This window comes from Fusarium venenatum, assembly GCF_020744135.1.
Source record: "Fusarium venenatum strain MPI-CAGE-CH-0201 chromosome Unknown EDB82scaffold_3, whole genome shotgun sequence".
In the NCBI taxonomy this organism is placed as follows: Eukaryota; Fungi; Ascomycota; class Sordariomycetes; order Hypocreales; family Nectriaceae; genus Fusarium; species Fusarium venenatum.
Window position 1 is genome coordinate 2,837,856 of NW_027072131.1, and position 21,820 is coordinate 2,859,675.

Genomic DNA, 21,820 nt, shown 5'->3' on the forward strand with positions numbered 1-21,820 from the left:
CTGAAGACAACATGCACAGTGGCTTAGATTACCGGATAACTGCACGCATATTCTGGTTTGTGGTAGAGATCCGTCTGATTTCTGAATGTAGACAGTCGCATTGAATCGGCACAAAGTGTTTCATCTATGTGCGCCCTACCGAGGTATGACTGAATAACCAAGGTCGATCAATTCAACTAACCTCGCCTCGCCGTCAAGTTCAGTTCTTTATTCAAGAACGTGATTAAGGACAACTAACCCGAAAATTTCTCCGACGATCTAGGCTGCACTTTAAAAAAAAGTCTCAGTTTCTTGTTTCTACTTGCCACTTCTGTTTGTTGATTCAGGTTGCTGGCAATGCTCGGTCACGACGCACCCGAGCTACCCGTATTGCGGCAACTTCCGGAGGGAGAAGAAAGGAGCGTGACGAGACTAAACTCGGCAGGCGTTGAGCCAAGAGTGCCAATTTGGGTAGCTTACTCTGCTAAAAGTAGCAGGTAGGGTAGATTAAGAATTGCATACGGAAGGTACAGATAACATCTGGTACCCGATTGTATGTATCTGCGTCACGGATTCTGCGATGAAGAATACTACCTACCTCCTTGGTAGGTCCGAGCAATAACGTTACCTTAGTAGATACCTACTTATTAACGGTCTTCATTTTAGTGCTGTACCCCTGGTAAAATATATTCATTCGTTGCTTAGGCGCAAGTATTCAGGATAGGTGAGCTCATTGTGATTAGGTACCTAGTTCAAATGGTAATTATCTAATAAGATACAACTCGGAAATCAACATGACATAATATCTCCATGCCGGTGTTATAGTAAACTCCGAGTCATCTTTGTCCATGTGTGTTGTGTTGTTTCATCCATTCCATTAGCTACATCCATCCATCTGTTATGCTGGACTTGGGGTCATGATCCTAGTATGTTATTGCGGAGCGACCAGATGAGGTTACATCGCCGACTGTCAGCCAGTACACACATGCTCGGGTAGTGGGAGACTAAAACCGCCAATGTAAGGTGCAGATATCGGTACTCAACGTTGCCTGACATTATCCAGCCATTTAAAAAAGAAGTAAAAGACTGTTAAAGGAGCGTTATATCCCAAGTTTGACTAATTTGTACTTAGTACCTATATTCCTGTTACATGCATTATCCCACACAGATAGTAGTTAATCAATTCAGTACTTTAGCACAATTTCATAATACTATAGAGTATAAGCTTTATTGCATGCCAGATTCGGACAGATTATGTTAGCCTGTTATTAGTGGAAGTTATGGGCTGTATTATAGTAGTCAAGTGACTAAAAGCTCCAGAGGCTTTTGCACTACTCGGTACCGACAGGGGCTAATGTGACTAGTGACTTTTAGGCGAGGATATATCTTTGGACAGGGACCTCTACTCTGTATGTACAAGGTCATGGTCGGTCATTATGAGTGGGATGGCAAGCACCACGTTCCCCGTCTTGCATCGCTGGACCGGACACTTTCCCGTCACATACCCACTTCATCGCCGTTGAAATCTAATTTCGTACTACATAATATCACTTTACATGCGTGCATTGTACAGTATATAACCGTGCAGTTGGGTGCTATCGCCTTCAATACTGCTGTCTATGTCTATCATAACTCAGACTCCCTGAATTGCACCGTAGCTTCACAAGTGTGAATCATGACCTCAAGTTTAGAACTGGGTCGATGATGCCGTCTGGTCCACTGCCACTGCCGAAGCCTATTGTCTAGACGGTTGGTACATGACTAGAAGAAAGGTCAAAGCATGTCACTGACTGACACGACGACCACCAGAAGCCACTAGGCCACCTAATCCATCTCTCAATCTCTGTGGGCCTCAACAAAACGGCCAATTACGTATATCCAACAACAAATGTCAAGGCAGCAAATGGATAGAAACTGTTCCACAACAATCACTTCTTTTGGGATGTGCGTGCAGCAGTTGCCGGCGGCAGCATTTCTGTCCGTGCTTTTAACATGAACTAAGTGATATCGGCCGTTTGTCTTTGTAGTTGTCACCATTCGGAGCCGATAGCGGGAGTGAGTTGTCGTGGCTGAGACATACCTACCTACCTTAGCAGCTATGGCACGGCTCAGGCCAACGGGGTTGAGGACGTGCGTCGTGTTGCGGCCAACCCGCTGAGCCTGGAGAGTGTAAAGTCTTGGCGAACTCGTACCCACTGCTGGTGTAATTTAGCTTAGCAGTATCCATCAAGTAGATTCCTTTGTTGGTTTTTATCTTTCTCTCTACCATACATACCTAGATAGGTAGGTTAGTAGGTACCTACTATGCAAGTACGCGGAGCAAAGTTCACGCCTCTGCGCAGTCGTTAAACTCCGAATTTGGAAAGAGAGGCTGAAACAGTGCTTTTTGCACAGAAACCTTGGGGAGTTTAGTTCTGTCATCCCTGACGATTAACGTTATATGCCAGCACAATTCAAAAGTCCACCTTAGTACCTAGACCTAGTCACCAAAAACAAGCTTGGCAAATAGGGGATCGGCGAATTGCGTCGTACCAAATTTGGGCTATTGCCTGACGGCGACGGACGAGTCTCGGAGAATATTGGAGGTAGCTGTCTCGAATAGGAGATAAAACTGTCCATCGTTTCCGAGCATCGTACGGTGTTGGAACTGCAGTCTATCTACGGTAACGGTAATTACCTACATGCACATAAGATAATCGGACAGGCGGCCGGCAGCTAGGATAACAAGAGCCGCGTACCGGGAGAGTAGACGTCGCCCACGGCCATTAGGCCATAAGAAGAGATCTTCACGAACCATTGTAACATTGACATGCCTAATGTGGAGGAGCCGAACCGAACGCCAGGGGCTCAGAGGCGAAGTACAATTAGCATCGGGGGGAAGTGGGAAGGATTCGTATTGCCGTTACAGTAAGATGATGCTACCCATCTACCTGGTCTTGCTAAACGCTATGTGATCTCTGAAATCTGTAAGGCTGAAGGTTGTGACAGATATGATAGGTAAGATATGATGGAATGGGGATGAGCGAGTATCTACTATTGAATGACTCGATAAATGGTAGATTTTAGTCTCGGACGGGCATTCTAATACCGCACACCGATGGTACCTTAAGGTAGACCTTGATGGGGATAGAATCCTCAATGGCAACGGTCATCGTCACTCTTTGGGATATCGAAACTCACAGACTCAATACCCCGCCTCGACAGTTCAAAACTAGACTTCAATGGTCAATGGTCGTCTTCGTCTGACAAATGTCCCGTCACACTGGGAGCCCCTTCTCCTGGCAGGCCACGAGGGCCAGGTAATCAACCAGGTCTTGGCAACCCTGAGCATTGATAGTCATGCGAACACCTTGGGTGACGGAAGATACCGCCCCTTGCCGCCCCCTGGCACCAATCTACCAAAGCAGAGCTAAGAACCAAACCTTTAGCTCAAACTTAGACCAAGGCCAGATCAGGGGACGCCTGTGCAGTCTTTAATTTACAAAGCCTGCAACGAGCCATGATACTTTCACCGGAACGATTGGCTGCAACATCAGGGTTTACGAACTACTCAAGGGCACAGATAAAACCCATCAAAGCAAAGCCAAGAGGTAAGGGAGGAGAGAAGGAGAGAGAGAGAATGAGAGGGAGGTGATGACCTTTACCAAAAAGGAAAGCATGAAACAACTTAATGAGCAACTGTGCCGCACATGGTTGGCGAATGCGAAGCTTGTGAGGGTTTGGTTGGTGCTGTGCTGTATACTGTAGTAGGCACTATACAGTACTGCTACGTGGTAGTATGGGGGTGCTTACCGGAGTTCTAATCTATCGAGATCTAGGTAGATTCTCGAGATTAGACGAGTACGTACCTGAATACAAATCGAGTTCATCGCATCTTGGATCGTGGGATTAACCGACTGTTAGTGTTAAGATAGGAAAGCCGAGCTCTGGTTCTGCAAGCACCCATGGCCTGGTATTCACATCAGCATTCTCGTTACGTATTAATTGACTGTTTAAGGTATGTTTCTAGTCATCGGAAGCTCCGAAGTTATGATAGCCAATGAACCAAGGACAATGGCACCTAACAATTGGACTATCTGAGTATGATGGCATCACATGTGCAGTACTGGAAGGGGAGGGAAGGATGAGTTGTATCAAAGCAATTAGCGAATGCGAGGATACCAGGCTTTAAGTCGCAGTTGTTCAACCTTGTTGAGCTGGACTGTAGACTGTGACTGTAATTAAGTTAGTAGTAGGTAGGATTTATTTGCTTTTTCTTAGTCGGAGTTGACGTTCACCCGATCTTTTAAATACTACCTACCATTGTACCCAGATAGCTAGGCAGGTAGGCCTTAAAATGACTTGCCGGTGGCGACGGGCACGAAATAATAAACCCGCCCCACCAAGTACGAACTCAACCATATAGAATAGTGAGTAGAATGCATACCTGTCTCTCAATATTTTACGTGTTTTCATGTTGATAATTTCAGTGGTAATACTCTTATCCCAGGACTCAGCTAGCTGCGCCTCTCTTGTGCGGGTATAGATCGGATATAGTGGAAGGAGACCCGCCAAGACTCTTAGAGCGGGGCACAAGCGCCCACCCAACAGGAGCTTCCTACTAGCCTGTTCCCGGGCTTGGCCTGTCTTGACTCGGGGAGGGAAAGGCGTGCATACGTTGAGCTTACTTACAGCTGCACGTTGAAGTCCTTGATCCATCATCCCATCGACAAGCTCAACTCTATCAATCAAGGAGTATCCATGGCACAGGCTAGAAACAAACGTCAGATGCACCCCCTGGTCCCTGCGAATCTCCACCGCCACCGCGCTAATTACGCCTCTAACAGCCCTGCAGATGCAGATGCAGAGTGCTGGGCGTCAATCCTTCTCGAGGCGGTTTAGTCAAGCTCATCCCTCCCTCGTGCGACCAACGCAGCAGGAACACACAAGCGCACCCCTGTCAAATATCGACTCTATCCCTATTGGGTGATAAAGTCTCGTTCCACCACCAACGAGCGTGAGCCTGCACTAGAGTAGCGCTGGAGAGGGGAGGTCCCGAAGCTTGGACGGTTCACTACCTGGCTCCAGCTCTACTTTCAACCAAGTCTAATCAACATTCACATCCATATTCTCACTGCAACAGGACAGCATCCGTACCTGGACAGATGAATGGGCTCCATAGACCCGGCTATTGTGTCCCGGGCTCATTATCCAGCGTGACGAGCTTGGTTCAAACGCTGTGCTGTGCTGGACAGAGAGACCTGCAGCACTGCATTACTTCACCCATGGGTCTATCTGGAATCAGCCAAAACCTCCCAGGTCTTGCATCTGCCAAAGTACTGTACTACTCAGTGCTTTTCCTATGCAACACCCTAGCAGATTTGACCCTGCCCTGCCCTGTTTCTGGAAAAGCGTACCCGGACCGACAATTACACTGACCGATTGAGTACATGGCAACTGACCAACTAACCAATTATTAGCCATCTAGACTGGATCGTACCGTCCCATGTCCCCTCGCACGGAAAGTTATGGCGTTTTACTGCGGCTGTCTCGCCAGTCCCTGGTAGATTTGATCTTAGTTGTGGTTACACAGAGTCATGCTACTCCAAGTTTGGCAGAGCTCGCCCGAAGCATGACAGGCAATATGGATATTGCCCAGGCGAAACCCACCGGCGATCTGTTGCCTGTCTCTAATTCTGATTCTCCTCCTGATGGTGCTGGTGTTTGCTTCTTTTGTTCCATGGGAAGGGTACCCCCGGACCGCTTGTTTGCTACAATGCTCCGGCTCACCTCCCCACAATGAATCAGATTCGTTCGGGGTCTGTTACTAGCTGTTGTCGAACTCTTCACTTTGCCTGTTCCTTTCGGGCTGATTGTTCCACCTCCCCCCTGTACTTGAGAGCCATGTTGGTCTGGCCTGGCGTGCCTTCAGCCTCCTCCTCCCAAATAGGAGTGGTGTTCGATATCAAGGAACAGATGAGCCCCATCCATGCCTGTCATGTCAACCTATGCTTGTCAACACAGTACAGTATATGCTTGATCTGCCCCTTGGAACCATTGCAGAGCAATTGGAGTAAGGAGCTGCCTATAGAAAGGCATCATTGCGCCCGAGTACATGACCGGGGCTGACACTATCTTTTCACCTATATCCTCCACAGCCAGGCTGCACTGATGTGTTTCCATATGCGTATCAACTTAGCCAGCCCTGTGCCCATATCTGTAACGACTTACTTTACTCTACTACTACTAGTTCCTTTTACCTACTTGCCTCCTGCCAGTGGGACTTAGTCACTCCCAATTCTTTTTTACTTTCTACCGGCTACTTCTTGGTCCTCTGCCACCTTTTTCCCGCAGAAACTCTGATTCCCGGCTATACCAACTAAGATCACTTTTCTCATCCACCTTTCCGTCTTTTCGGCCGAGAAGCGGTTCGATACCTACCTGCCTTAGAGAAACGTGGTAGCCGTGGAGCTATCGTAGGCTGGGATAGTACATTTATTAACGGCAATCTGGCCAGGTAAATCGATAACCCTACCAACCAACCGTGGCTACTGCCTATACCAGCACTGCACCTGTCCTTTAAAGGCCAAGTTGGTGGTAGCTCAAGTGACCTGTCATTGCGCTGTCTTCCATGGCTCAGAGCTGGTTAATCGAAAAGGGTTCATCGTCTCATTCCGAGAGAGCGGGGGGAAGAACAGCGCAGTCACAATTGCAACTACAGGCACAAACACAAGCGCAGGCGCTGGCACAGGCAAGGGCACATGCACATGTCCCAGTCCAGATACATGCACAGACGAACTTGGATGTACATTACTCTAAAACTTTTGCAAATATGAACCAGCCTACCAATGTGCCTTCCTCTATGTCGAGGGCTCAATCAACAGAACCACCAATACCGATACAAACATCATTAGCATCAACATCATCATTGCCAACTACAACGCATGCTCAGGCCCAGACACAGGCAACATCAACAACCCCAGTCTTTCCAACAACTGACCCGATAACTCAGCCACCTTCCTCCTCTCTACACCCTATCGCTATTAACACTTTCAACAATGTTGAAATCCCTTCCAACGAGAGCAATTACAGCAGCAGTAACGTCTCTGCTGCATCGACAAGTACACCAGCCACTCCAAGTGCTACTACTGACGCCATTGCTGCTTCAAGCAGCCCGTCTATCTCCTCTTCTGCCAAGGCCCCTTCTACTTCAAACTCAATAGACCCAACAGCGTCAGCCACTTCAACAGTAACCTCCAAACCCAAAGCGAAACGAGTCAGGACCAGCAAGCCAAAAGTTAAGACAGGATGTACCAATTGCAAGTTCGTCTCCCCGATTCCCGATTCCCCTTCCTTCCCGCTTGCTTGACCTTGAATTTGCCCCGATATATACCATCCATTCTTACCTGGAAAAACTGTAGGCAGAGACGTATTAAGTGTGACGAGGCTCGCCCGGCTTGTACGCAATGTGTTCGAAGCAACAAGAACTGTACTGGCTACCCACCACCCAGTCGCAGTTCCCGTCCCTTTGAAGAGGTTCGAATTGCCCCGAAACCGATGCCAGTCTACGACGCTCATGTATCCTCGAATGCTATCGTTGCGCCCTTGCACGGTGACTACCATCTGCTGCCACGCCGAGCACACCAACGAGCAGTTCTGAAAGCTGCCTCATCTGGAACCTCGTCTCCGTCGCCCACTACTTACCAACCATCCGTGGCCCTTCACATCCAGCCCAGTGAATCTTTCTACTTTGACATTTTCCGCTCGCACACGGCCCATGAGCTATCCGGCTACTTTCACAACGTGTTTTGGACCCGCTACGTGTTACAGGAATGCCATTCTGAGGATGCTATCAAATGTGCTGTGATCGCCCTGGGCGCTCTGTACCAGACCCTCGAGCAGACGGCCGCGCTCGACATGCGTCGTGGATCTGATGCGGGCTCTGAGGCTCGTTTCGAGGTCATCAGGGGTCATTGGCAAGTGGCTATCCGACGATACGGTGACGCGTGCAATGCATTGGTCAAACTAAACACCCAGGACCAGAGATCGCACCGAACCTCCATCATGGCTAATGTACTTCTCGCCTGCTTCGACTCCTTTATTGGCGATCACAGGCAGGCGATCCATCAGATTCAGACCGGGCTTGGTTTGCTCGACATCTTCCATACTCAACAAAGGCAACGACTTCTGCCAGCGTCTGAAAATTCTCTGGAGGACGAACTGGTCACCATTTTTACCCGACTAGCGATTCAAGCAAAGTCTTATGACATGGCCTTCCATTTCCCTCAACCGTTCAGTATACGGCTCAGTTCTCAGTCTCAAACGCAATCTCCTGCTCATAGTGGCGCGAATACCCCTTTGCAAGAGGAGCCTCTCTCCATCCCTGAAACTTTTACCTCTGTCATCGAAGCTCGAGTTGCCTTCGATAACCTGAATGTTCGAATCATGCGATACATCGAGGAACTGTTCTCCATGAAATCGGATCTCAAGGGCACTCTTCCTCCATCTTGGCTTGATTATGGTCTCTCGTTCAAGAACCATCTTGATAGATGGGCCAAGGCTTTTGATAATCTGTTTTTCGCACGGCACAACCCTTCTACCAGCCTACAAGAGAAAACAGGCATTGCAGCTTTGAGAATGCTGGCCACTAACACGAGAATCCTGTATCTTATGATGTTTAGTGAGAAAGAGTCCGACTTTGACAGCTTTCTTCCTCAGTTTCAGACTATAGTCGACCTGGGCATTGAGATAGTTGGCGACGAGGAGAGACGAGCTGCTGCGCGTGACTGCCCAAACCCTGGACAGTGCCAGCATCGACAACGCGAAACCTGGCAGTCCCAGGATTTCTTTCCAGCAATGGGATTCTCAGCTCCCCATATCAAACCTCGATTTGCTGCCGATCTCGGTATTGTTGCCCCTCTATTTGTTGTATCTACAAAATGCCGCGACCCAGGTACCCGCCGTCGAGCCATTCAGTTACTTCGCAGCAGTGCTCGCAGGGAGGGTATGTGGGATAGTGAAATGGTGGCCAACATCAGTGCCTGGGTTATGAACCTCGAGGAGTCAGAGGCGCTTGCTATGGGGGTTGAGTCGTACCCTGCCGATGGTATCTCAAGGCCCATACCCCGCATAATACCTGAAGAGAAGCGCTTCACGATCCGATCCGTCGATTTCGATCTGCGAACTCGTGTTGCTGACCTCCAGGTTGGCACGCGCGGACTCCCACCCGGTATGCCGGACCCAAAGTTTCGTCAAACCCGATTGAATTGGTGAGCTCAAGGAACTGAGCTTTGTTTCGATTTGCACTATGTACCAAAGGCGTTCTGTTTTAAATGTAGGCATGGGTCACTGCGAACAAGGTGTTTGGGGCCAGGAGTTGGTTGTGAAAAGAGAAGCGCTTAGATATCATGTCAATGCCATGTACTGTATCATGCTAAGTGAGAATTGTCTCTGTAGACTAAATCCAATCGTGTATCCTATGTGTACTACGCTGCGGTTCACCTAAGGGGCCAATGCCGTTCGAACAGTGGAACCAGCCACCCAAGAAACAACGTCGGTTATACAAGATTACTCAGAGCGGTGGTAGCTCCTCTCTACATATGGGACACTGAAGCCGAAATCTCATCCAGCCTTCCAAGCAGCCACTGTGGAATATGTGCCTACAAGGCGTGACCATGTAAAAGCGGCGAGCAAAGACGCCTGCAACGCCTGTGTCTTCGTCCTCTGCCGTAAGCACCGGCACCTCAAGAATCTCACGACAGATGGCACAGTCAATGCTCCTCATCGGACTTTGCTTTTTGCTGCCATCATCACCCGAGGAGCGGGCACGTTCAATACCAGGTGTATCGTCTGCAACAAGACCGATTGGTAGACCGCCGGCTTCCAGACCGTCTTCACGAAGAAGGGGGTGATAATCCCAAGCATTAGGGGCCCAACCTGCAGGAACACCGAAACGGGGGCCGATTATATCTTGCGCAGCAAGGATGACAAGCTGTATCCAAACCCAAGCACAGAAGACAAGAAATGCGTGTCGATCGGATCGAGCGTACAGAAAGTTGTCCTCTTTAGTCCAAAAGTATGCCACAGGGAGAAGACGTAGAATAGACTGGCCAATGACAAATGGCCATGCGAGAGCTCGGCGACAGTTGCGCCTGATGTTGCGGCGAATTTGAGGGATCCAGAGGGAAAGATAGACGAGAACACAAAGGTTCAAAAATATGGAGCGTAAGTTAGGGTACCATGTCGTGGAAGAGATGGCTAGGAATATGATGCATAGAGAGGTAAGAATGAGACGCCCAATGATATTCTGAAACGATAGTGGAGGTTCCTCTGAGTGTTGTGCGGTTGTAGGACCAGGGACGGCAGCTGCTGAAGCAGTAATCTCGGCATCAATGTCCTGATCGGACGGGACAATGACGGGCTGCGATGGAGGCGGCGGAGGTGGAGGCGCGACCGGCTGACGTGCCGTAGCAGGATTGGGCAAAAGCGGAGCAGAATCGGTCGTGTTCGGCCTCGTGATGGATGAGACCGTACCATTGGAGTTATTTCCTGTACTACCAGTATTCTGATCCCGTTCTCTGCGAGGTCGAGCTTCAGGAATTTGAACCTCGTGAATCTTTGATAAGAAACTTCCGCCAATCGTCATAGACAGGAAGGCTGCGAGCAATAGTGCCAGGGTTGGAAGAAAGGTAGAACCGGCAGATGACACCCAGGTAGCTGCAGCAGTGAAGGCCATGCCATCAACCATGAGCATGATTATGATGGTCCAGAAACTCACACGACCCATAGTTGAAGGAGTGCAAGACTCGCGCATCTGATTTTTGAGTAGATAGACCTGAGCAAACATGATGGCTGCATATGCAAGAATCCATGCCTTCACTTGGTAGACCTGAACCTCCAACTTCATGCCGGTCAAATGCTGAGCCTCGCCTGGGCCAAAGTCTGGTGGCCCCTTACTCTCGAGAAAGAATCCGCAGTCCGGGGAGTAGATGACGACTGACATTTGGAGCTTGGGGATCTTGGGGATAGGTGCGCCCACAGGCGACTGTAATTCTGATTCGATGCTGCCGATAAATGACTGTAGAACGTCCTTGGACGATTCCTCTGAATCCAGATTGAAGTGACTTCGACTTGGTGGATAGACCTGCGCATACATGATATACTCGCAGTGTGGTGATGGGTTGTTGGTGTAAAGTGGGTTTTCCAGGTCAGAAGTCCAGGGAACTGTCTGATCCGCATATATATTATCTTTCTTTCTTGCGATCGTACGGGCAATCGATTCATTCAACAGCTTCTGGCTTGACTGGAAGAAGTCCTCGCTTGGAGTCAAATGTGGTAAGCCGAAGATGCCTTCAAACTTCTCACTGGTGGTGGTCATCAAAACAACACCTTGACGGGGCCAATGGACTCCCCACAGCCTCATTTCCCAGTCATGGCCAGATCCGTATGTGTCTTCGATAGTTGTCGTACCTCTGACACTTCGGATGAGACTACCGGCAACAGGGACGCCACTTTGAGCTGGCAGCTGTTCATATTCGCTGACTGTTTTATTTCCTTCAAGGCGCAGCATGATGCGCCCAGTACTGCCAGTGATGTTTCGTGCCCAGGGGGCATGATCTCCAATCCAGTCCAAGCCGGGGGCAGTTTTGCTCAGGTTGTAACTATCATAGCTTCTGGGCACTGAGCCCTTGCGCTTGACCCATTCTCCGTGGACAGTTCCAGAAACATTCATCCACATAGGCTCGCCTTGCCCAGCGTCCCATAAGCTGCGGCCCCCTACTGGTGGTACGGCATGTCGACTGAATGCCATGCTCCTCTCACGGAACTTCTTCAAGTCACCCCATGTGAGATTGTCTTGGGCACGAAATCCCGTGATATTGAGAAAAGAAGACTTCACATTGGAGCCTTTCTCTGGGGCTGGTGTGAAATCGCCCCAGCGAGAGGCGTTGAGCACGTCTAGCGCATCCTGGAAATGGTCGAGTCCTTCCTGTGCAAGATCAGAGAGACTAAGAGATTGGCTTGAGTAGTCGCCGTCAGGAAAAACGAGCCAGATAAAAAATAAGATAAAGAGGATGGTAGCGATCGGATGTTGGGGTGAAGGCATGATGACCCAAGATGGAAAGCGTCTATCGCTGTGACATGCTAGGTCTGCTTTAGTCGTCGTCCAACGGCGACGCGCGGACGATGTTGATGAATGATAAGACTGAACGACTGAATGAGACGTTGAAAGAGTTGGTTGAGATTGTTAATGGTTTGTGGCGCTATATTTGGGATTCAATGTTGTTTGCGTTATGATTGAAGAAGAGTACTGGCTGTTCAAGGAAGGGGTACGTATCATGACAGCCAAGCATGGTGTGGCTGCTACCTACTTCTCTGCTTTACTGTCTCTGTGAAATTATGCCGTACCTTTTCCGGCACAGTACGAATAAGGGGACTTTTATACCTACAGGCTATCATGGAACAAACATTCACTGAGCAAACACCAAAGACAGACCAAGTTACCTATACATACACGCTTGCAATTATAATCTCGTTTATTTTTCTCTGTTTAAAATACTTATCGTCTTTTTCCAGCTGTTTCTCCCGCTAGAAAATCCCAAGTTCTTACACTTAAACTCCATCATGGCCAGCAATGACCCCAAGCCCGACACCGCTAATAACAAGCCGGAAAATGTAAGTTTTGTTCCCAACTCAGGCAGATTTTGGCAGACCCAACGCATGCAGCGTTACACAAAGAATGTGTGCGTTGTGTTGCAGAGCATCAAGGCCTCTGCAAGGTGCGGACAGCGCCGCTGACTCGATCCTTTGTCATAGGCTTCAGATGATGCTCGCGCTGATGTTACGGCGGCCGTTGAAGAGCTTCTAAATTCTCTCTCCAACAAGTTTGCGGGCGTCTCCTCAGAGATCTTTGCAAAGAGTAAGCTCGTTCACTTCCAAATACTCAAAGTGCCCCACTGATCTTGCTTCTTCAAGTGGACGAGATGTCTCGAAGATTGGACAACCTTGAGGCAGCTCTTCAGGAGAGCAACAAGCCAAAAGATGGAAGTTCAAGCAAACCTTGATGAGTTTCATATACAGACCAACAGTCTATGGCGTTAAGGTTATCTCGCGAGGTTTGCTTCATCATACACAAATAGAAGAGCTAGCATGTCTGGTTGTTACGGTATTTTCATTATATCGTTACATCAAGTAACCCAAGAATCAACTACATACGAGATTTGTGATTCTGCACTTGCTATCTTTGTTATGTTGTCGTGTTGTTATACTTGATGCTTTACAACTCGTCCTTGATCTCCTCAACCTTCTCCTTGGCTTGCTCGACCTTCTCCTCGGCCTTCTTCTGCACAAACTTGCGAAGGACGTTGGTCTTTTGCTGGATCTGGTCGCGCTTTGAAGGAGCCAATCCGCCCTTAGCGAGAATACCATCCAGACGACCAAGCTCCTTGGAAACCCAGTCGTTGTTGGAGCTCAGCTTATCAAAGACACGAACGTAGTACTCGGCGTAAGTCTTCTGAGCAGCGTCGGTGAGGCCTTCGACCTCCTTCTTGACCTCGGCAGCAACCTCGGCGATGGCAGCACCACCGGTGATCTTGGCCACGAGGGTGTCTAAAGACTCAACGGTACCAGCAATGTTGTCAAGACCACCACCAACAACGCGGTGAGTTCCTGCCTTCTCATTGATCCAGTCAACAAAGGCCTGCTCGGTGCGTCCGCTCTCATAGGCGACAGCCTCCTTGCTACCAGCAGGGAACCACTTGATGGTGGGATAGGACTTGACTCCCTGCTCCTCGGCAGTGGCCTTGCTGTTGGGAGCTTCAGCGTCGACCTTGGCGATGACGACGTTCTTGTCATGGGCGAATGTGGCAGCGAGGTCCTCCCAGGTAGGGGCGAGAGTCTTGCAGTCTATGAACACAGCAGTTAGCAAGTTGAAGAGCGTTGCAGAAAAAGATCAGAACTTACGTCCACACCATGGAGCAGTAAAGGCGACTAGAACGTGCTGGTCACCGCCAACGGTCTTGGAGAAGGTGGCATCGTTGAGGTAGGTAACCTCGCTGGGCATCTCAAGCTTCTTCTTGGGCTTGACACCAGTCTTCTCAGCAATGTAAGTGGTCAAGCTCTCCAAATCACGGCCGGACTTGTACTCCTGGGGCTTTGCGCTCTTTCCATCGAAGAACTTGAGAGTAGGGAAACCCTGGATTCCGAATCGCTTGCCGAGCTCACGCTGGGCGTCGGCGTCGACCTTTGCAATCTGGATCTTGTCCTTGGCATGCTCGTAGGTGTTTGCAAGGTCCTCCCAGACGGGAGCAAGCTTCTTGCAATGACCGCACCACGGGGCGAAGAATTCGACGAGGGTAGGCTTGCCGGACTTGAGAACGATGTCGTCAAAGTTGGAGGGGAGCAGTTCGATGACAGCGGATTTAGCTGCGACGGTGGCGGCGAGGGCGCCGAGCACGAAGCTCTTGATGAGAACCATGTTGGATGAACTTTGGTCCGATTGTTGTTGTTAAATGAAAGAGAATAGTAGAAACAAGACGAACCAGAGCACAATCTTGTAAAGAGATGTGCTTTGTTTCTAAGAGGGTTGCTTGGAAATCAATCCAAGATGCCAGTTTGCATAGGAATGTCCGGTGTAGGTGGGCATCCCTGTAAGGTAAAGCGGGACCTAAGAGCAGTTGAGGCAAGCTTCCACCGCCACCTAGATGGAGTTGTCAGCCAATTACGTGTTAGCTGTGTAGCTGTGTAGCTGTGCCTATTGTTTAAAGACTTGTCATGAGGCAGTTATGGTTTCTATTTATTGTTTCTGTCTAAGTTGGAGTTGTTAACTTGAGCCGTTGCGTTGGCTCAGAAGCCTCGATCCTATCGGTTGACTTGAGTACGTGTTCAATTTTCCATTGGCTAATCGATAGACAGTCTTGTGAGCAATGAGAGTGGCACTATTGACAACTTTTTAGTCTCAACTTGAGTTCGGTTGTTGGATCACCTTCAGGAATTGGAGACCAAGGTTCTGATAACATATTAATGCAAGATTACCCAGAGTTTGCACCTAATGGTCGAATTGGAAAATGTTTATGAGCTCTCCATCAATTGAGCGGCCGTCGACAAGTTACTACCTCCAACTAATTCTCCCAAGTCGAAGTAACTGTCCAGGTACCTACCTACCTATCAACAAGAAAGAGGTAGTTTGGCTTCCCAGTCAAATTCATCTTGTACCTATAATTAAACTTTCCCGCATTGCATGCATATCTTAGCTAGAGACTTACCAGGTACTTGGAATTGATTCCTTTCAAATCACTCTCAGTATAGCAATAAAGTCACCAATCTGGCTGGTATGCTCTATAGGTTGTTCGTAGATCTCGCTTGAGACTCTGACTAGCTACGCACACACAACTTTATAATACGAGATAAAAATACGAGTATCACACCTCTGATTCTAAACCAATGACCAGTTCACAAGTTTAAATTATTCTTCACGTCTATTCAGAGTTGCCCTTATGTGGATGTAAGTCACCTTGTTGGACATCTCCAGAGTGGGGACAAAGATAACGGACTAACTCATCTTCCGACTGCCGAGCCTCTGTGCCCTCGCTCCTGCCCAAACTGGGGCTGCGGGACCTAGTAAGTCAGCGCACACAAAATTTCACGCAGCAATCCATCTCGAAATCTAAACCATCCCGCAACCCTTCGAGCTTTCGGCCTTCAACCCCCCCAACAACGACACCATGTCTCACGAAAGCGTCTGGAACTCCCGCCCCCGAAACTACGGCAAGGGCTCTCGCAGCTGGTACGAACAATTCACAATCCTCTTCCGCCCGTCGGACGCGAAATAAAAAATGCCACCCGACGGCGTCCCTCGATAATCGATTCGAATATTATTACATGTGCTAACAAGTATTCCAGCCGTGTCTGCAAGCACAAGGCCGGTCTTATCCGAAAGTACGACCTCAACCTGTGCCGTCAGTGCTTCCGTGAGAAGGCCAAGGACATCGGTTTCAACAAGGTGAGTTTAACATGAAGCAAGTGCACAGCGTGGGGTCTCCAGGCCCTGGCCCAGGACGATCAACGACGTGTGCGAGTCAGAATGAACAGGACTGACCCGACTGCGTCTACAGTACCGATAAACGATCCATCATCATGACACCCGGTTTTCTCGTTTAAGGGATGGGGGGAAATGCTGGAGAGCAGAGTATTGAGTGGAAGGGGGAGAACTCTCAGCAGAAAGTCAAAGGCCTCGCGTTAAAAAAGCACTCGGAGGGCGGCCGCTTGGAACAGGAGTTTTATGGCTTGCTTGGGTCCCTCAGGAAGATCGTGCGTCTGACGAACATCCTCCGAGGATAGACGAATACCATTGCATTGGACCTCGAAATGTCTATGTGTCTTGTCTTATCCTCGCACTATCCCGCATGACCAACCTGTGGCCATGGAGTGTATCGGGTCAATGTGAAATTATGACAATCAAAAACTCCATGTGAACCATCGGTCCCCTTGCCCATCTCGATACCCACCCGTGATCACGCCATCATGACAGTAAAGGTTATCAACAAAGTAATCGACTGCGCAGCCCTAGTGGACGAGTAATCACATGTCGCAGCTGATGTGCTAGTTTTACAAGTCTTATTACTGCCTCCTATATTTGTGTCTAAATTACAATCGTCGAGACAACGGGAGGAAGCAAAGCGGAGATCTTTGAGCCCCAAGGCCACCTAATATACAAGAGCCAAATGGACTCAAAGAGAAAGACATTGCCAGATAGTACATATAAACGTAATAATTCGTACACTACACCCATAAACTTTTCCTTAACCCGTCTAAAACACCGCTTATTTGATAATGCGAGTGCAGAGACCAGTAGCAACGGTTCGGCCACCCTCACGGATGTTGAATCGCTGACCGACCTCAATAGCGTTGGGGTGGCCCATGGTGACGACCATCTCGGTGTTGTCACCGGGCATGATCATCTTGCTGGAGGCATCCTCGGTACCCTCGGGGAAGGTCAGGTCGATCGACTCATCAGCAGTTCGGAGGTATAGCTGGGGTCGGTAGTGCTCCTGGAAACCAGTGTGTCGGCCACCCTCCTCCTTGGTGAGGACGTAGAGAGAAGCGAGGAACTGAGTGTGAGACTTGACAGTGCCAGGGGCGCAGACGACCATACCACGGCGGACATCCTCACGGCGGATACCGCGGATGAGGAGACCGGAGTTGTCACCAGCCTGGGACTGCTCGCAAGACTTCTTGAAGGTCTCGATATCGGTGACCTTGGTCTTCATAACCTCCTGGCCCTTACCGACAAGCTCGATCTCCTGGTCACGCTTGAGGATACCACGCTCGACACGGCCAGAGACGACGGTACCACGGCCAGCAATGGAGAAGACATCTTCAACGGACATGAGGAAAGGCTTGTCAAGGTCACGCTCGGGGGTAGGGATCCACTCGTCGACAGCGGCAAGGAGCTCATCGATCTTCTGAGTACCGATCTCGGGGCGCTGGTTCTGGAGGGACATGAGAGCGGAACCCATGATGACGGGGGTGTCATCACCCTCGAAGCCGTAGGTGTTGAGAAGCTCACGCATCTCCATCTCGACGAGCTCAAGCATCTCAGGGTCGTCAATGGCATCAACCTTGTTGACGAAGACGACAATTCGCTGGACACCGACCTGACGGGCGAGCAGCAAGTGCTCACGGGTCTGGGGCATCTGACCATCAGAAGCAGCAACAACGATGATGGCACCGTCCATGTTGGCAGCACCAGTAATCATGTTCTTGATGTAATCGGCGTGACCAGGGCAGTCGACGTGGGAGTAGTGGCGGTTGTCGGTGGCGTACTCGATGTGGGCGGTAGAGATGGTGATACCACGCTTTCGCTCCTCAGGAGCCTTGTCAATGGCACCATACTCGAGGAAGTTGGCGAGGCCCTTGTCGGCCTGGCGTTTGGTGATGGCAGCAGAGAGAGTGGTCTAGAAAATAAAAGGTCAGCTGAGGTCCAGTCTGCGAGAATAATGGTGGGGTCGTTGTTGTTGATAACGTACCTTGCCGTGATCGACGTGACCGATGGTACCAATGTTCACATGGGGCTTTGATCGCTCAAAGACGGCGTATGTGCGGTAGAGATTGAGAACACCAGAGGCGTTCTGCTTGGTGAAGGCGGACTGGAGAGGGTTGACGGGGTTAGCCCGGAGCCCTTGTCGAGCGGTGCGCAGGAAAGGCGCAAGAGATCGGAAAGCGGTCGACATGGTGACGACTCCCTATGGGTATTATAAAGGACGAATTAAGGAGAAAAGAGAATTGGGAGAGGGGAGGAGGAAGAAAAACACACAATGGTGCTGTCGAGAGTGGAGGGGGATGGAGGTGGAAATGGAAGACGGCTATGATGAGGCCTCGAAAATTTCTCGAGCTCTGCTTCGCTCCAAAGGCGTCTGGGTCTGTTCTTTTGGTGGAGCCATTGTCCAACCGGCCAGGATTGAAGCGTCCACTCAGACACTGGGGAATAAGAATAGTCACGTGGCATCGTGATTTGTTCATGAAGAATCATTGAGATTCGAGGTTTGTATATGTAGGTATCTAATATCATCTTTTAAGTGACAGAAAAATCTCTGCTTTCTATGTAATACGCATCGTGAGTCTTTAGTTTCTGAATGTCTCTGGGGCAAAAAGTAAGAACTCTCCTCAGTATTCACGTCTTTGTCTTGGATTGTATATCTATGGAAGTATCATCTACTAAAGTGATAATGGCTCTAAAAGTAGATTTTATTATTAATACTATTTTGTTTAATTAACACTTACCATCATCAAAGCTTCATTATGCGCTATAAAATCACTGATATTCATTCAAGGTTGCTACCCTCATTTGTCTAGCGGGTACAGACAGGTTCCAGAATTTGACCAGTGAGCGCCGGCCCCATCGGGCAAGTTAAAAAAACAACCTCCCCGAGTCGCGCGCCATATAAAACTCGACTCAAAGCCTCAATTTATCAGCTCCGTCATCTTCCCTCTGTCCAATTCATTCCTAAAATAACTGAATATCCTCAATTGTAATTCTTCACTCACCATTCACGTGGAACTTTGACTTAGTGCGACTCCATCACACTACTACAACAAAAGCCACCTTGCATCTACGCCAAGCATTGCATTTAAACTTTACATTAAGAAACGCATCATCGTCAAGAAGCTCAGAAAAGGGTTCATTCATCTATAACCACAACCAATCTCACTCATAAAAACTCAACATATTCATAATGGATCCCATGGCTCAACAACAAGCCCAAGGCGAACAGCCTGAACTCAATGCCTTTGGCAAGTTCACTGCTCAGTTCTTGCAGTACGGCGCCAATGCCTCCAACAACATTTCAACTGCATTCGACTCAATGGACACAAAGGCATGGATACGTCTTATCGTCATCGTCGGCGGTTACATGCTTCTCCGCCCCTTGGCCCTGAAGTTTATCACGAAAGGAGCTGTTCAGAAGATGGAGGACGACGATGCCAATGACAAGCGCAAGGCCCAGATCTCCCCTAACGAGCTGCGCGGACTGGCTGAGGACGAGCCCGAAATCGACGCGGAGGGCGACGGTACCGGTGCTGACTGGGGCCAGAAGGCTCGTGTGAGGCAGAGAACTATGTTGAAGGACCTCCTTGAAGCTGAGGAGCGACGAAGAGAAGAGGAGGAGGAGGACAAGGATATCGCAGACCTTCTTGAGGACTAGACGCTTCTTTAGTTGGCTTTGCTTGAAGAGATCATTGGAGAATTCCTAGTCTGGATTTTTGACCATGGATGGAGTATTGTACTATGGGTAACATTGCCAATTGGGCTGGCTGTAGCAACAGGGAGACAGCATGGTATCCGAGTATCTTGTCACGTCGAAGCCTACGTTCGGGTCTTTATACGGGTCCTCCGCTTGGTTTCTTCTTCGGAGTTTTGGTAACATATGCAACAATTCAAACTGAGTTTGCTGTAGTACACTTGTCGCTTTTGCACCCTCGGGCAGAACCCCTAAATACGATTTAATTAACACTATAGTCAACGCCACTTCTTTTGTCCTTCTTTATCCTTTACCTAATCCAATGCAACAGCTCAACAACTAACCCAACCCTTGCAACTACCCATCAAGGAATGAAGGGCAGACCAAGTGACATATCCACGTATCAACTGAGAGATTTATGAAGTAGGCGCAACTTTAAATACAGCCAGTGTCAGTCAATTAACATCCCTTCGGATACCAGAAAGCTTGATTGCTAGGAGCATAAGAGACGAAATCAGTAGGCCAGTTTGATACTCCTTAGATCAGTTCTTTGGCTGTTTATTTTGTACACTAACTGCCTCATCATTCTCGACTATTTCAAGATATTCTTCTGCTAAAGCAACACCAGGGGGCTCGTTCGGATCATATTCTTCATCGATCACGGCACCGTCTCCAAGCCATCATCTTGATCAGCTTCATTGTCTTGAGGAAGCCAATCCTCAGAGTCTTTCATATATCGCGTCGAATAATGACATCTTCTGCAATGGACGAGCTTCAGCAGGTTTCTACTTGAGTTCGATGACCTCTTCAATATTTCCAAGATCAATATGGCGCTGTCAGTGTTTCTCAAGATGAGTTTTGGTCGTGACAACTCCAACCACGGAAGAATAACATTGAGTGACAGTGCACGTGCAAAGCCTTTCTTAGGACTAGTAACCACCCCCTATAGAATGCTCGAGTGTCTCCTTGTACGTCTTGGAGTATACCGTGCAAAGAGCTTGAGGACAACGGAATGGGTGGGTATTTGTTTTCTCATGATTTCTTTTGTGATTGATTTGGATGAACTCCTGACCGTATGTCCTGCAAACAAGGCCTTTGTAGGAGTGTTTGTCCTCCACGTGCTTCTGAACATCCGCCTCGTCCATAAAAATTCCGAGGCATCCTTCTTAAGCTTTAGGGCAACGAAGTTGTTTTGGTTGGCGCTTATTCCTCACATGCTCTCTGCTGGCCACCCTTGGTGTTATGAGGACAAGTGAATCGGAACCGCTTTCCGATGCGAACAGTGTAAATATTTCCAGTCGACCCGGTCATTTCATCCAGTGTAGATAATATTCGGTGCATTCAGGTATCTGGCATGGAAAACATTTGCCTAGGTGGTCTTTTCTAGTTGTTGGCGAATTTTGCGATAATATCTGAACGACTCTATGTAGTCGTCCACTAGACATTGGATATATTCTGCTTCACGCTCTCATTTGTAATGCTCTTGAAAATGTTTTTACGGGGCAGTCGTGATTTCGTTACCTATATTGGGCATTTCGTGCACTCTTCGTTGTGAGCAGCCACGTATGGGGGATGGGGCTCTTGTTTTGAACACCATCCCATACCCTTCTTCCAGGCATTTGAACGAGTTCTTGTGGTTTCGACGGTCTTGGCCAACGTGTTCTCTACTGCAAGAAGTATACATACAAGTTTTGCATTCAGTCGATAAAGAACAGGGGATCTTCTCTTTCGTCTCCGCATGATCTGCCGTTAGGTGCTCGCTCTGTAGCGTCTTTTTTATATACTTGAACGTATGGAGACATCCAGAAAGTCCAAACTCCTGTATATGTATACCATATGTTTTTGTATAGCGGTGCTGCCCAATGGGCTAGCTTGTGATGGGAAGGTCAAGTTGCATCCGTACTAAGGAGAAATTCAGTGGATTTTATTTCTAAGATGTAGAGTCAACTGCAGGGTGGAAGGTCCAGAAGGTAAATATGGTGTTCAATACGACGAAGCGTTTAGCAGACAGCATTGTACTGTGTTTTGTTGCGGAAGATATAGAATCTCCTCCTCACTCTACACTCGGTTATTAATTGCAACATTTGACAGTCGCTGAAACCTGTCGGTTACCTGTCTGGCACTAGCAG

At 48.8% G+C, this 21,820-nt stretch overlaps 7 protein-coding genes across 7 annotated transcripts; 4 read left to right on the top strand and 3 right to left on the bottom strand.

Annotated features, from left to right (window-relative positions):
* The first annotated feature begins 6,338 nt into the window (after positions 1–6,338).
* On the top strand, positions 6,339–9,380 carry EDB82DRAFT_232096 (uncharacterized protein). Its single transcript, XM_025727181.2, has 2 exons — positions 6,339–7,281; positions 7,380–9,380. Exons 1-2 carry the CDS (start codon positions 6,590–6,592, stop codon positions 9,229–9,231), a joined length of 2,544 nt encoding a protein of 847 aa, XP_025581674.2. The 5' UTR covers positions 6,339–6,589; the 3' UTR covers positions 9,232–9,380.
* A 23-nt stretch (positions 9,381–9,403) lies between these two features.
* On the bottom strand, positions 9,404–12,273 carry EDB82DRAFT_505512 (uncharacterized protein). Its single transcript, XM_025727182.2, has one exon. It carries the CDS (start codon positions 12,059–12,061, stop codon positions 9,530–9,532), a length of 2,532 nt encoding a protein of 843 aa, XP_025581675.2. The 5' UTR covers positions 12,062–12,273; the 3' UTR covers positions 9,404–9,529.
* Positions 12,274–12,376: 103 nt separating this feature from the next.
* On the top strand, positions 12,377–13,108 carry EDB82DRAFT_505513 (heat shock factor binding protein 1-domain-containing protein). The gene is made up of 3 exons (XM_025727183.2): positions 12,377–12,630; positions 12,772–12,874; positions 12,931–13,108. Exons 1-3 carry the CDS (start codon positions 12,580–12,582, stop codon positions 13,017–13,019), a joined length of 243 nt encoding a protein of 80 aa, XP_025581676.1. The 5' UTR covers positions 12,377–12,579; the 3' UTR covers positions 13,020–13,108.
* EDB82DRAFT_558183 (thioredoxin-like protein) lies at positions 13,054–14,431 on the bottom strand (the record flags this gene model as incomplete). Its single annotated transcript, XM_025727184.2, has 2 exons — positions 13,054–13,860; positions 13,918–14,431. 2 exons carry the CDS (start codon positions 14,429–14,431, stop codon positions 13,232–13,234), a joined length of 1,143 nt encoding a protein of 380 aa, XP_025581677.2. The 3' UTR covers positions 13,054–13,231.
* A 1,246-nt stretch (positions 14,432–15,677) lies between these two features.
* On the top strand, positions 15,678–16,076 carry EDB82DRAFT_526718 (40S ribosomal protein uS14; the record flags this gene model as incomplete). Its single annotated transcript, XM_025727185.1, has 3 exons — positions 15,678–15,739; positions 15,856–15,955; positions 16,068–16,076. 3 exons carry the CDS (start codon positions 15,678–15,680, stop codon positions 16,074–16,076), a joined length of 171 nt encoding a protein of 56 aa, XP_025581678.1.
* Positions 16,077–16,601: 525 nt separating this feature from the next.
* EDB82DRAFT_232159 (P-loop containing nucleoside triphosphate hydrolase protein) lies at positions 16,602–18,456 on the bottom strand. The gene is made up of 2 exons (XM_025727186.2): positions 17,982–18,456; positions 16,602–17,909 (listed from the first exon to the last, which is right to left on the bottom strand). The coding sequence occupies exons 1-2, from the start codon at positions 18,183–18,185 to the stop codon at positions 16,776–16,778; spliced, it is 1,338 nt and encodes a 445-aa protein (XP_025581679.1). The 5' UTR covers positions 18,186–18,456; the 3' UTR covers positions 16,602–16,775.
* Positions 18,457–19,187: 731 nt separating this feature from the next.
* EDB82DRAFT_477367 (trafficking PGA2-domain-containing protein) lies at positions 19,188–19,655 on the top strand (the record flags this gene model as incomplete). The annotated part of the gene is made up of 1 exon (XM_025727187.2): positions 19,188–19,655. One exon carries the CDS (start codon positions 19,188–19,190, stop codon positions 19,653–19,655), a length of 468 nt encoding a protein of 155 aa, XP_025581680.1.
* Between the last annotated feature and the right edge of the window lie 2,165 nt (positions 19,656–21,820).